Source organism: Peromyscus maniculatus, chromosome 18 (assembly GCF_049852395.1).
Source record: "Peromyscus maniculatus bairdii isolate BWxNUB_F1_BW_parent chromosome 18, HU_Pman_BW_mat_3.1, whole genome shotgun sequence".
Lineage (NCBI taxonomy): Eukaryota > Metazoa > Chordata > Mammalia > Rodentia > Cricetidae > Peromyscus > Peromyscus maniculatus.
This window is the reverse complement of record NC_134869.1, coordinates 7213364-7228511: the sequence shown is the minus strand read 5'-3', so window position 1 is coordinate 7228511 and position 15148 is coordinate 7213364. Positions and strand designations below refer to the sequence as shown.

General features: G+C 35.6%; 1 protein-coding gene across 4 annotated transcripts in view; it reads left to right on the top strand.

Annotated features, from left to right (window-relative positions):
- Positions 1-15148, top strand: part of LOC143269240 (uncharacterized) — an 84469-nt gene that overhangs the window by 25779 nt on the left and 43542 nt on the right. For 3 of the 4 annotated variants that reach the window (XM_076554302.1, XM_076554304.1, XM_076554303.1), the window contains exons 9-15: positions 4099-4186; positions 6145-6227; positions 8152-8209; positions 10255-10283; positions 10367-10427; positions 13517-13545; positions 13636-13696. In XM_076554302.1, coding sequence (XP_076410417.1) covers positions 4099-4186; positions 6145-6227; positions 8152-8209; positions 10255-10283; positions 10367-10427; positions 13517-13545; positions 13636-13696 — 409 coding nt within the window. Of the gene's footprint in view, positions 1-4098; positions 4187-6144; positions 6228-8151; positions 8210-10254; positions 10284-10366; positions 10428-13516; positions 13546-13635; positions 14356-15148 lie in introns of those variants that run through there. The other variant, XM_076554301.1, reaches the window with a different exon arrangement.

The window sequence follows — 15148 nt, the reverse complement described above, 5'->3', positions numbered from 1 at the left end:
AGACCTTGCCTTGGAGGAGGTGAGAATGGGGGGTGGGTTGGGGATGAAGGCTGGGGGTACAAGGAGGGAGGATAGGGGAATCTATGGTTATTATGTAACATGAATAGAAAATTTCTTAATAATAAAAATACAAAAAAAAACCACTTTTACTCATAACACTAACTTTTGAAAACATTTTTTTCAAGTCTGGTGTAGATGGAAGTTTTCCTGTGTCCTGCAGCCACTTGGTCCCAAATAAACACACAGAGGTTTACATTAATTATAAACTGTTTGATATATGGCTCAGGCTTATTGCTAGCTAGCTATTATATCTTAAATTAACCCATTTCTATTAGTCTATATGCCTCGTGGCTTTACCTGTATTTTATTACATCATGCTCCCCCTGACAGCTTGCAGCATCTTCCCTGACTCTACCCTTCTTCTTCCTCTATCTCTCTTGGTTTTCCTGCCTGGCTCCATCCTGCCCTGCCATATTTATTAATGCAGCATTATTTATTAACCCATGGGAGCAACATATATTCACAGCATACAGAAAGACCACCCCACAGAATTTTGGTACTTTATCTAGAAAAAAAGTATTATTTAAAGTGATTAAAATGTAGAAATACAAAATCTTTCTCTCAAAATTAGTATAATAATAGCTTTGCATTATTCATTCTCATAAAATATTGGATCCATTCATCATGGCACAGTCTTTATCCTAAAATTCAGATGACAGAGGCAGGTTGAACTTTCCAAGAGTTCAAGGATGTTCCTAATGAGTTCTGTCTCAGGCTGCCAATATATAATGAGGTAGAAAAAGAATGTTTGAAGGCTCTTCATATCCAAGAATAAGTTTGCATTTTCTTCAGGAAGGAACAAGTGTTTCCCTTTCCTTGCATACTCCCAAGCTGAGCTGTCATTTGTTTTATTGATCTTGGCCATTTTGACTTAGGTAAAATGAAATCTCAGAGGGGCATTGATTTACATTTACATTGATGACTAAGGATGTTGAACATTTATTGAAGTGTTTCTCAGGCATTTGTGTATCTCTGCTTAGTTGTATACCCCATTTTTTAGAACATGTTATTTGTTTTCTTGATATTCAGTTTATTAGTTCTTTGTAGTTTAGATGCTAATCCCCTATCAGATGTATAATTGACAATGGTTTATTTATTTTCCATGCCATAATTTTTTCCATGATGCTGTTCTTTTCTAAGGAGAAGCTTTTCATCTTCATGAAGTTACACTTGCTAGTTTCAGTTCTAATGCCCATGTTATTGGTATCTGGTTCAGAAAGTCAGTCATTGAGTATAACAAGGAATTGAAGCCTTTTCCAGACATTTTCTTCTATCTTAATCAGAGTTTATGGTCTTATGTTGAAGTTTTTGATCCATTTGTAGTTGAGATGTATGCAGGTTGATAGATATGGATCTACATAGTTCTTCTGCATGTGGCCATCCAGTTTGACCAGAACCATTTGTTGATGATGCTATAGGCACATAGAATTATCCAAACATAACAGGCTATGGCTAAGGTCTTTAGTCTCACTCCACAACTAAATAGGAAGACCCTATTGGTGAAGGAACCACATATTAAATCACCAAATATAGAGTAGTTGCATTTGTGCCCAAATAGAATCCTTACACCTTCTAACTAATGTTCATGGTACTAGAAGATACACCTCATGCTCCCAGAGGAGAAATGTAACCATCAATATCACCATCTACAACCCTGTGACCTACAACAGTGACCTGTATGAAACATATGCTGGTCCCATAGTAGCACAAACATTATGGGAGTAACAAATGACTTTTTCATTGGACTTAAAGACTGAATAAGATGGAATACAAACCTGACACTGCCAAAGGGGCCAATAACATGTGACAATATAGGGTATGGGCCATGGACAAACCCAATGCTACTCTTCTTCTGAATGAAAATGAGCAAGAAAATTAGTCCTAGAGACATGTCACTATACCTTTCCCAATCCTCCTTACAGAAGTTTTCTCTTGCAGTAGATGGGAATCAGCACAGAGATCAACTGGTCAAAATGCAGAGTGAGAGACTTTGGACCACCTAGTCATAAATTGGATGTCTTCATCAAACCTCCTCCAACAAGGCTCAGTGTTTATGTAGAAAAAGTAGAATGATTATAAGAGCCAGTGCTTATGGATAAGGTCAAGGAAACTTTGTCTTCCAGACACAGCAGGACCAAGATCAATGCACATATGAACTCAGAGACTATGCCAGTACACAGATGATTTGCACAAGTTCCAACAAGACAGGTTGCCAGCACTAAGAGGCAGAAGACACAGGCTGCCATCCATAACCAGGACACCATTTGTAATTGATAGCTGTTGGCAAAGAAAAATCAGTGTTCTAATTGAAGCATTACTGGGTATATCAAAGGCACTCCTGAGCAGACACTATGACCAGGGGAAGTTGATCAACACAAAGGAAACAGTGTTCAATTTTGTGTTTGTGGTATTGTTGGGGGCTGATGTGTTCTCTTGTGGCATTTTTGTCTTATTGGTTGTAAGTTTGTATTTTCAATTTGGGGATAGATTTAAGAGAGAAAGATTACAAACTTGGGGGGGTAGGTAGATGAGGAATAATCTGGGAGTATTTTGGTTGGGAAATTATGTTCAAAATATATTGTACATGCAAATTTTTAAATCAAAAATGGAAGAAAATACTCTTCATATAATTGAGGTATACATGTTTCCCCCTAATTATACCAAGTTCTAGAATAAGGTCTTTGATAACAAATGCTAAAGGCCAAATTTCAATTTCATCTTATTTTTGCACTCAAAATCTTGAAAATTAAACTGAAATTCTTTGCATCATATGTAACACTTCAAATTTTAAAGGATGTCTATACAGTAGTTTCATTGCTCATTTAAATCTCCAGAATCACTCTGAGGTTAGGCTTCCTGTTTCTGGGTGTCCAAGATCACTTGTGATTGGTGTTTTTTAGTTTTCCTTTTTGTTTTTTCATTTATTACATCAACTGTGAAATTAATGAATGCAAGGCAAATTCTCTACCACTCAACCACACACCCAGTCCTTTGAGTCTTATTGTGATAAGCTATACATAAATTCTTCAAATGTGGATTTCAGCATACAGTCAATTAGGCTTTTTTATTCCTTTCTTTGTGTGTTTTATGAATGTTGGGACCAGACTAACATATATTTCAACAGTATTTGAAGACTTAAAAATCCTTAACTGGCATAATGACATTGATGTTTCATCACAGAATCTTTCTGAATTAAAACTACCAGTTCATATGACTTAAATATGAGGTGATAACTATTAGTGTTATGCCATTTAGAGAATAGTGAATCTATGTGAACCTTAAATTTTCTTACCTATCTTACAACTAAATGACTAACAATGCTGAGTGTGTAATTGCATAAGGACATCTCTACTATTTCAAGTATAAATAAGCACCAGGAACATTCCAGACATCGAATGAATGTTCTGATGCTTCCCTTCATGTTAATGCTTGTTATGCTCTAACGATACCTGTTTTTTACTGTGAAAGAGTTTGAGATTTCATTGAATAATTCCATGCATTGTATAAAGAGAAAAGAATCACTAACTGCTTTTTAATTTTATGAAACTATTTTCTCTATATCTAAGATTTTAACAAAACTATTTTTGTACATCCTTCTTTTCATAAGCAAAACTGATTCTAAAATATTTCAGTTCTTCTCCACATGGCATAGTCTGTATTTTCATACTAATCTAAGGGCCTTACTATAATATTAAATTGATTTTCTCAAGGAATTGATTTTTAAATCAAATACTTTGGTATGGCAAGCACATTAATAGTTAGTACTTAAATGTATTCTTTAACTGTTTAATTTTCAGTGAGGAATATAAGTTTCATATTATGAGTTTAGTTCCTTATTGAATTCTGCAGATGATCTTTTTCTATTTCTGCTTCAAAGCTTGATTTTAGCATATGTGACTGTATGAGGTGAAAAGATAGGTTGATCTCAAGAGCATGCAAAATGTTATCTATGAAAATATGCTATCCTATTTTTAAGTTTAGTTGAATTCAAAATAGGAAATTCAACTATATTCTCATTATTATTTTTCATTATTTTAGCAAGATATTCCTGAGAATAGTCTGAAAAGTGGTGTGGATGACTTACCAATAGCTTCCAAACAATATGAACATGTAGAAGAACAAGAAGGTAATGCACATGCTTAACTTGTAAGAGCACTTGGCAGAGAGGTTTGCTTAAAACATGACAACAAATACCTTAGCCAAATAAAATAACCCACGTAATATATGTTAAATCAAACAAAAGTAAAAATGTAATGGTAGACAAGAAAAATTTTCATCCAAAGGTTGAAATAAGAACGTCAGTAAAAGAGTTGCCTTTTATTTTATTTAACTTTTGATAATTTCATGCTTGTGTACTATATTTACATCTTTTTCAGGTTTCTGGCTATTTCTACAACATTCCCTGTGCTCAAGTCCTTAGTAACTCTGTGTGTGACTTCTCTTCTATACTATTAGTAAAGACACACTATATTTGTGTGTGTTTATGCACGTATGTGCATGTGTGTGTGTGCATGTGTGTTTGTGTTTCTGTGTGTGTATAAGTGTATGCATGCTTGTATGTATTTGTTTAGTGTGTTGCTTATATGTACATGTGTTTAGGACTGATCACTGGAATTGCACAACCTATTATCCTACTAGGATGAGCTCATCTCTGGAAAATCACCTGATTTATCTTTGTTTATCAGCCACTGATTGCCTACAGATCTTCATCTAGGGGTTGTGCATTGTGAGATTCACTTCACCCACAGTAGAATTTCATCTGGTGTTGTCCTTATACAGGTGTTTTTTCAGATATCATACCTTTGAAATTTCATGGTAGCAATATCTAAGTCATGCATAGAAGATGCTGTGTAGCTTCAAGAGTGCTGGTACTTTGATTTTACAATCTATCTTCCCAATTCTTGCTATTTTTTTCTGATCCTTAGATTTAGGACTTTATAAGTGGAGTTGGGGCATATTATGGTCACTCCTTGGATTTTGATTAATTGTATATACTGTAATACTTTTATGTACTGTGAAAAGTAAATTCTTTGAGGAAAAATGTCAGCTACATTCTTCTGTGGGTATAACTGTGACTATAAAAAACAATATTTAGAACATAGTAAGTATACTGTTATGAGAAAATGGGAGTAATTGATGACTCCTAGTGTTTATAATTTCTCCATCCATGGATAGTTGATTAGTTTCCCAGTACTTGGAATGAATTTCTCATTGAGTGGGTCTCCAGACCAATAGGACAGCTGTTGGTTACCCCAAAAATAAAAGTATCGCTATCCTACCATGAGCGTTATCTTGCCAGGCTTTTCAACATCTTGGTGGTGTACCATTTTCTGCTGGTGGGATTACTGATTGCTTATCTCCCTTGGCACTTTGCAAAGCATGTTCTCATAGTATGAGAGCAGGTTTCTATGTCAGGTCCAGTTAAATTACTCCAAATTCTGTGTCTAAAGTGTGGAGTCTTGAGCAATAGGGCCTTACAACTAAAACCATTTTGCTAGTTTCAATAAAAAACAATTATTTCAACCGGGCACTGGTGGCGCACGCCTTTAATCCCAGCACTCGGGAGGCAGAGCCAGGCAGATCTCTGTGAGTTCGAGGCCAGCCTGGGCTACCAAGTGAGTTCCAGGAAAGACACAAAGCTACACAGAGAAACCCTGTCTTGAAAAACCAAAAAAAAAAAATTATTTCATAATCCTTTTCCAATTTCCTTAATTTGTACATTTTTTGAATGTGCTTGTGGGTATAAGCACATGATAAATGTTCTGAAACATCGATGACATCTGAAAGTGTAGATTTTAGAGAGCTTGGTCATTTATGAGAGGTGTGTGAATTAGTCAAGTATTTGGATGTCTTGAAGCTGGCAACATGCAGTTTCTATACAAGTGATATACAGGTATTTCTACAACTTGGGCATTTATCTAAGCATGTGAATATTCATCTATAAAGTACATTTAATTGAAATATTTGATAAGAGTAAATTTTTTTCTAAATTCTAATTGTGAATGTATTTCAATCTATTGTCATAGAAAATTATGTATCTAATTGTTATATTTATTTTTTAAATAAAATATGTGGATATGTCAGAAGAACTAGAATTAGAAACAATACCGGATTTAAAACTGGAAAATGAAAATGTTTGTAATAAGAATGAAGACTATCAAAAATTGGTATGTAACTGTTTAAAATTAAATTTCTCACTTAATACTGTGTGGTTTGATGATCTTACCATAGGCCAAAAGAAACTACACTTCAGGCTACTATATTCAGTCCATCAATGATGATTTAACATTGAAATGAAAGTCTTTTACCTATTATAAAACACAGGGTATTCTTAGAATCCAGTCACACAGCTAATCATTGTCTTTTATATGTAATTTAGTAAATAATTATATGATTATTACTTGTGCTTTATGTTAAGCTCTTTACATGGCTGGAGAGCCATAGACTCTCTATTTAAAATAGTGGACGATATAAAATTATGACTTTAGAGATGGACTTATTTAATAAAGTTGATTCTTCCTGCAAAAACTAAATTTGTTATGTGATGATTATACTCAATTATGTCAAGGAGAAATTTTTTCCTTATGGTCATTGGGTTATTTCAAGGTCCTCATTTGAGAAGATCATATGGATATATAATCAACTAATCTTCCAACAGAAAGAATTTTTGATTCCATAAAAGAGACCTAATTGTGAAGGAAAAACTCAATTATTTTGCTCAATTCAATGAAGGAAATTAATTATTTCCACATTATTGTCCAATATGATATATATATATATATATATATATATATATATATATATATATATATATATATGGAATTGAGTTAATGTAGAGAATTCAAATAGATTCAAGACACTATACTTTCTCTTTCACACAATCTGTTCAGAGACATAATACAATGTTAGGTACTTACTGAAGTATGAGTATGTTCTGAAGACATTTTTCATGTTTTAAACCCACATAAATCTGTATAGTCAATATCTCCTCTATGTTGAGAAATCAAGAACTGAGATTTCAGAGGGAAGCCTATGCCATAGTAATAGAACACCAAGCAAGTAAAAAGCAACTGTTTTAGTTCAGATAGGTGCATTTTGTCATAAAGAAAACATATGGTAGAGAGAGATATTTAGGCAAAATTGTCGTTAATACAGGGTAGGAGTGAGAATGGTATTTTGTCATCAGAGATCAAAGTATGAAGCCAAACATGTTTTAGAAGATGAGGGAGTGTCCACTCAGTAACTGTCAAATAGGATGGCATTACTGTACATATAGAATAGTGGACAACATATTCTCATAACTTTTAAAATTCTTGAAGAACGAGAAAGCAAGATTTGTTTATTCTGTTAAACATGCAAAAACTGTGAAATGGTGTTTGGGGAAGATTTCTGTTCATTGAGAAACATTTGTAAAATATTAAAAAACTGCATAATGGTCTAATGTTATTGTCTAAAGGTAACATAGGAAATAAAAACTTGTCTGCTAATCATTTTGATCCAGAATTACCATGTATAAGAAATTAACAAAATATGTCAGTTTTGTTTGTTCACTTTTACCGAAATTGAGCCCATTCTGCCTTCTTCACTACACAATCAGCATGATACAATATCAATGTTTTTAACATAATACATACCTCCTATCAAGCCTAACCACACAAATAATGTCATTGTACAACACCTCATAATTAATGTTAATCGTGTCCTAGAGGAATGGCCCTACTAAAGATGTGAACATTTGTCTCATTAACATCCTCCAACTTTACTAATAAGAACAAATTAGTTTCATGCATTATAATATAAAATGATTACTTTTATTGATACATGCACATCAGGCATTACTATGTCTGTGGATGTTTTTCCTCTACTCTATATTTCTTGTATATAATTGGGAAATGAAAGGCTTAAACTTGACTGTGTATATAAGATTCTCCATTCAAATACCATGGTTTTTGATATATACTGCATATATTCTCATGAACAATTTCCTTAAAGTCAAATATCATGATATGTTCAGAAATAGAAAATAAGACCTTTTGGAATTACACTACTAATATCATGTGACAGAGTGTGTTTTATCCTAATCCACTGCAGAAAGCTGCCCAGTCATCCAGCATAGGAAATGGTCCAGAAGAAAATGAAATAATTGAAGGTAAGAGTCATCATGAAAAGACTTTATGTAAGACAAATGCTGGTATGTTATGCTACCGAAAGAAATCACTGAATAAATTTACACTTAAATAAAAGACAACAAAAGTGGTAATAAGTCCCATATGTTAATAAGCATGAGCGATGTGTAAAATTGAGATAGTCCCAGAAAGATCTCTGAGTTTTCTTCTACCTGAGATACCTAAGGTGCCCCATTTGTCCATTGACTCAACAAGGTATAACTAAAGGTTTCATGTTTAGCAAAAGATGTCTAATTGGGGGTTTATCTCCTCTCTTATTTGGAGACTCCATTTGTATTTATTTTATATGCTTATGTATTTAGAAATCTTCTACAGTAGTATGTTTCCATACGGTTTTTCACGTGGATGTTAGTAAATTGGTCATCCCCATATTCCTACCCTAACCTCTCACTTGCATCGCCCTTCCCCCCACTGTCTCTCTACAATTATATATTCTATTTCCCTTTACTTGAATGATCCTCACAAGCAATCCCTTACTTGATGCAGAGTCTCTGTGGTTATATGGATTTTAGCACACATGTTGAAGACTTAAATGCTAACACTCACATATAAGGGAAATTATACAGTATTTGACTTTTGGATCTGGGTCTCCTCATTCGTGGTGATTTTTTCTAGCTTCATACATTTATATGTAAATTTCCTTTTTTGATAGAAGCAAAACACCCCATCGTGTAAGTTCACCACATTTTCATTATATATTTGTCAGTTAAAGGACATCTAGACTGTTCCTGAATCTGGCTATTGTAAATAGCCAATAATGAGCATGTATGAGCAGATATTTATGTAGTAGGATATAGAGTCCTTTGAGTATATGCCAGATAGGTGTATAGGTGAATTTAGAGAAGAATTAGTAGCCAGCTTCCTGAGAAAATGCCAGAGTCATTTCCATAATGGCTGTAAAAGTTTACATTCTCATCAGTAATGAGCAAGTGTTCCATTTTCGTCATATCCTCACAAGCATGAGTTGTCATTTGCTTAATTGAACTTCGCCCTTTAGACAGGAGTAAAATGAAATCTCAAAGTACTTTTGGTTTGCATTCTTCTGATAAATAAAAATGATGAGCATTTCTTTAAAAGTTTGTCAGTAGTTTGTGTTTTATCTTTAAAAATTGTCTTTGTATTCCCAAACACCATTGTCATTGGGTTATTTGTTTCCTGGGAGTCCAATTTTTTCTTCTTTATTTATTTTAGATACTAACTGTACGTTAGAGGTTTAAATGATTAAGTTCTTTTCCTATTATGTAGCCTGATGATGGTGTCCTTTGCCATAAAGAAGCTTTCAGTTTCATGTGGTCCCATTTACTAAATTTGGGTCTTAGTGCTGTGCTACAGGTGTTCTGTTTCCTATGCCAGTGAGTTCAAGCCTGTTAAAAATTTTTCTTCTGTCATATTCAGGGTATCTAGTCTTATTTAGAGATTCATGATCCATTTGGAGTTAAGTTTTGTTCAGGGTAATAAATACTCCTATGTGTATTCTTCTTCATGTATCCATGAAGTTTGGTAATTTCCATGTATGGAGGCTATTTTTATCCAGTGTGTATTTCTACTTTCTTTGTGAAAAATCAGGTATTCATAGGTGTTTTGACATTAATTTGATTTCATTGATCAACATGTCTATTTTGATGATAGAACCATGATATTTTTATTACTCTAGCTCTGTAACAAAACATACCATCTGAAATAGTGATTTCTCCAGCCTATTTTAGTATTGAGAATCTTCTTAAATATATCCAAGACTTTTTTGTATTTCCATATGAACATGAAAGGCTTTTTGATGCTATTGTGGTTATTTTTAAAATTTCTCTGAATTTTGATGGAATTAAATTGAATCTATAGATTTCTTTTGATATATTTCAGTATATTTGTCAGCTGCTTTCCTAACCAGTAAAATAATAGATGTTTATTTTGAAAGAAGGGAATAGAACTCATTGCCCTCTGAAGCCTTCATAAAGGTAGGTTTGGAATTCTCATTGTGCATAAGATTGACTGTACTTTCTTTTTCTTTCAGTTTGGGCTGAAAAATGTCCACATCCAGAGGTAAGTGACTTTTAATATTTATATTGAATAATTATATATTGTTGAAATCCAAAATATTGATTAAATATCTCTTTTCAAAATAGCTGAGGGATTATTGTCATCTAGCCTCCAGACCCATGCCTGAAACACAGCAATCTCAAACAGGTAAATTTTGTTAAGTCACTTTCTTCTGATCAATTTATTCTAATACATTTCAAATGCACACAGTCTTCCCGATGCCAATTATACCTCGACTATAATGTTGGAAGGTTTTGTCATAAGCAATGCCAACTCACTAGTGGCATACATGCTTCAAAATTATTACATTGACAATATAAAACATTTAGAAATGTCAGCTCAGCTTCAATGTCTAATACTCATGTTCGACTGCCTTATCATTTCCAGTGTGCAATCTCTGTTTATTAGTGACTTATAGAAGTCAATCATGAGACTAATGATACTTCCCCAATGTGTGACCATAATTTCTTGATGGATCTCAGAATGTGCACCTACACACATAGCTATCTGTAAGGACAAGGTAGAAACTTATTTGAGCTCAGAGATTCTGATCTGGACTGGACAAACAGCAATGTACAATATCTTCAGAAAAGAAAATCAATTTTTGTGTTGCTCTATAATTCATAGTGCACTGCTTCACTTCACTCATAGTGCACTGTAATTTAATTACAAGGAATAGGAAATGCATTTAGAATTCTTACTTACAATCTATTTCAATAGCACAGCATACACTATCATATAGTGGAGCAGTCATTGACAATCCCAAAACTTACATAGATATCTTGCCATAGGAAACTTTCAGCTTCATGTGGTCCCATTTATTAAGTGTGGGTCTTAGTGCCTGTGCTACAGGTGTCCTATTCAAAAAGTCTTTTCCTGTACCAATGAGTTCAAGCCTATCACACACTTTCTCTACTGTTACATTCAGTGTCTCTGGTCTTATTTAGAGATCCTTGATTCATTTGGAATTAAGTTTTTATTTATGGTAGTAAATACAGATCTATGTGCAGTTTTCTCCATGCAGCAATCAAGATTAGTTCACTATCATGTTGGAAGATGTTTTTTACCCAGTGTGTATTTCTGGTTTCTATATGAAAAATCATGTGTGTGGACCTCCATTTGGTGTTCAATTTGATTTCATTGATAACATGTCTATTGTGATGCTAGAATCATGCTGTTTTATTAGTCTAACTCTGTAACAAAACATGAACTCTAAGATAGTGATTTCTCCATCCTCTTTTCATATTAAGTATCCTTTTATCTCTATTCAATGTTAAGTCTTTCATTATTTTGTTCTTTTTATTTAAAATTTTATTTTACATACCAAGCACAAATCCCCCTCTCATCCCTCTTCCCACTCCCCTCCAGCATACCCCCAACCTCTCCTCCAAAAGTGTTAGGTCTCCTATGGGGAGTCAGTAAATCCTGGTACATTCAGTTAGGCAGGATCAAGCACCTCCACACTGCAGCAAGGCTGAGCAAGGCATCCCACTATAGGTAATGGGCTCCAGATTGCCAGCACATGCACCAGGTATAGATCCTGATCCCACTACTGGGGGGCCTTCAAACAGACCAAGCTACACAACTGTCTCCCATATGCAGAGGGCCTAGTCCAGTCCCATGCTGGTTCCACAGCTGTTGGTCTAAAGTTCCTGAGTTCCTACAAACATGGATTAGTTGTCTCTGTAGATTTCCCTATCATAATCTTGACCCTGCCCCCTTGCTCATATAATCCCCTTCCCTCTCTTCAACTGGACTCCCCAAGCTCAGCCTGGTGCTTGGTTGTGGATCTCTGCATCTGCTTCCATCAGTTACTGGATGAAGGCTCTATGATGACAGTTAGGGAATTCACCAATCTGAATACCAGGGTAGGCCAGTTCAGGCACCCTCTTCACTATTGCCAGTCTTCTAATCTGGGGTCATCCTTGTGTATTCCTGCAAATTTCCCTAGCAACAGGTTTCTCTCTTACCTCATAACGTCTCCCTCTAACAAGATATCTCTTTCATTGCTCTCCCACTCTGTCCCTCCCCCAGCTCAACCATCCTATTATCTCCTCATATTCTCATCCTCCATCCCATGCCCTTTATTGCCCCCCATCCCCACTACTCATGGAGATCTCCTCTGTTTCTCCTTCCCATGGCAATCCATGTGTCCCTCTTAGGCTCCTTGTTTCCTAGCTTCTTTGGAGCTGTGGGTTGTAGTCTGATTATTTTTCTCTTTACATCTGGTATCCACTGATGAGTGATTAAATATCATGTTTGTCTTTCTGAGCCTGGGTTACCTCACCACAGGAGTCCTGCCTGCTGGCTGGCAGCTGGGGCTGCAATGGGTGGGGGAAGGGGGCTTGGGTTGTGCCTCTGAAGCAGGGTGACCAGCTGGGAATATGGTGAGTTACCTCTTGGTCCAGGGGGAGCCAGCTAAGTCTGTGTCTCAGGGAACAGCTATGGTCTTGGGGGATGGGTGGATTTGGGGGAGCAAGTGGGACTTGTAGATAACAGGGTCATATGTGAAGTGGAGGTTGTCAGGTTGTCAGTTGCCTGCAGGAAACTCTCCAACTGGTCTGCAATTGGGGCTGCAATGGAGAGGGAATGGGGGCATGGGTTGTGCCCCTGGGCCTAAGGCCTGGAGGCTGGGGTGACCTGCTGGAAGAATGGTGACTCACCTCTTGGTTCAATTGGACCTAGCAGAGTCTGTGTCTCACGGGGCAGCTGCAGTCTTGGTGCAGTGGGTAGATTTAGAGGGCCAGAGTAGTAGGACTTGTGATTAAAGGATCTGATGGGGTGGTGGTAATCAGACCTGCCTGCAGGAGTATTGCCTGCTGGCCTGTAACTGTGCCTAGGAGAACAGTGACTCACCTCTTGGTCCAATCTGAGCTGGTGGAGTCTGTCCATTCTTTTGTTTGTTTTATTTTTATTCTTTTTATTTTTATTTTTGAATTTCCACATGAACCTGAAAGGTGTTTTGATGCTGTTGTGGTTGGTTTTTGTTTTGTTTTGTTTTGTTTTCAATTTTTCTGACAAATTATATTGGAATTTTGATGGCTCTTGCACTGAATCTTTAAGTTGCTTTGCTAAGTTTCAGTATATTTGTGTCAGTTTTTGTCCTAAGCAGTAAAATAATAGGAGTTTATTATGAAAGAAGGGAATGAAATCTCACTGCCATCTGAAGCCTACATAAAGGTAGTTTTGGTGATCTCATTGTGCATGAGAATGACTCTACATTCTTTCTCTTTCAGTTTGGGCTGAAAAATGTCCACACCCAGAGGTAAATGTTTTTTAATATTAATATTGAATAATTACATCTTGATTGAAGTCCAAAATATTGATTAAATATCTCATTTCAAAATCCATTCAGCAGAGGGATTATTCTCATCGAATTTCCAAACCCAAGTCTGAAACACAGCAATCTCAAGCAGGTAAATTTCGTAAGTCACATTCTCCTGATCAAGGTATTTCAATAAATTTCAAAAGCACACAGTCTTCCCGATGCCAATTATATCTTGATGATGGTGATGATAGAATTTGACATACGCAGTGCCATCTGATAGTGGCATACATGCTGGAAAATATATTACATTGGAAATATAAAACATTTGCAAAATAAGCTCAACTTTAATGTTTAATACTTATGATCTAAGGCCTTATCCTTTCCAGTGTGCAAACTCTCTGTTTATTAGTTACTTATAGAAGTCAATCGTGAGACTAATGAGATTTCTCCAATGTTTGACTATGATTTCTTGATACCTGGGTCTCAGAATGAACACCTGTCATACTCAAAGCTACCAGAAAGGACAAAGCAAAAACATATGTTACCTCAGAGATTCTGTTCTGGACTGGACAGCCAGCAATATACCACATCTTCAGAAAAGAAAATCAAGTTTTGTTTTGTTCTAGAACTTATAATGTATATCTTACCTTCATCTGTAGTACACTACTGTAACTTAGTAACAAGAAATAGGAAATATATTTAGAATTCATATCTATAATTTATTTCAATAACACTATCATATGGTGGAGTGATTATTTAAAAGCCCAACACTGATATACATATCTTGCCATAAAGAAGCTTTTAGCTTCATGTGGTCCCATTTATTAAATGTGGATCTTAGTGCCTGTGCTACAGGTGTCCTATTCAGAAAGTCTTTTCCTGTACCAATGAGTTCAAGCCTATCACACACTTTCTCTACTGTTACATTCAGTGTCTCTGGTCTTATTTAGAGATCCTTGATTCATTTGGAATTATGTTTTTATTTATGGTAGTAAATACAGATCTATGTGCAGTTTTCTCCATGCAGCAATCAAGATTAGTTCACTATCATGTTGGAAGATGTTTTTTACCCAGTGTGTATTTCTGGTTTCTATATGAAAAATCATGTGTGTGGACCTCCATTTGGTGTTCAATTTGATTTCATTGATAACATGTCTATTGTGATGCTAGAATCATGCTGTTTTATTAGTCTAACTCTGTAACAAAACATGAACTCTAAGATAGTGATTTCTCCATCCTCTTTTCATATTAAGTATCCTTTTATCTCTATTCAATGTTAAGTCTTTCATTATTTTGTTCTTTTTATTTAAAATTTTATTTTACATACCAAGCACAAATCCCCCTCTCATCCCTCTTCCCACTCCCCTCCAGCATACCCCCAACCTCTCCTCCAAAAGTGTTAGGTCTCCTATGGGGAGTCAGTAAATCCTGGTACATTCAGTTAGGCAGGATCAAGCACCTCCACACTGCAGCAAGGCTGAGCAAGGCATCCCACTATAGGTAATGGGCTCCAGATTGCCAGCACATGCACCAGGTATAGATCCTGATCCCACTACTGGGGGGCCTTCAAACAGACCAAGCTACACAACTGTCTCCCATA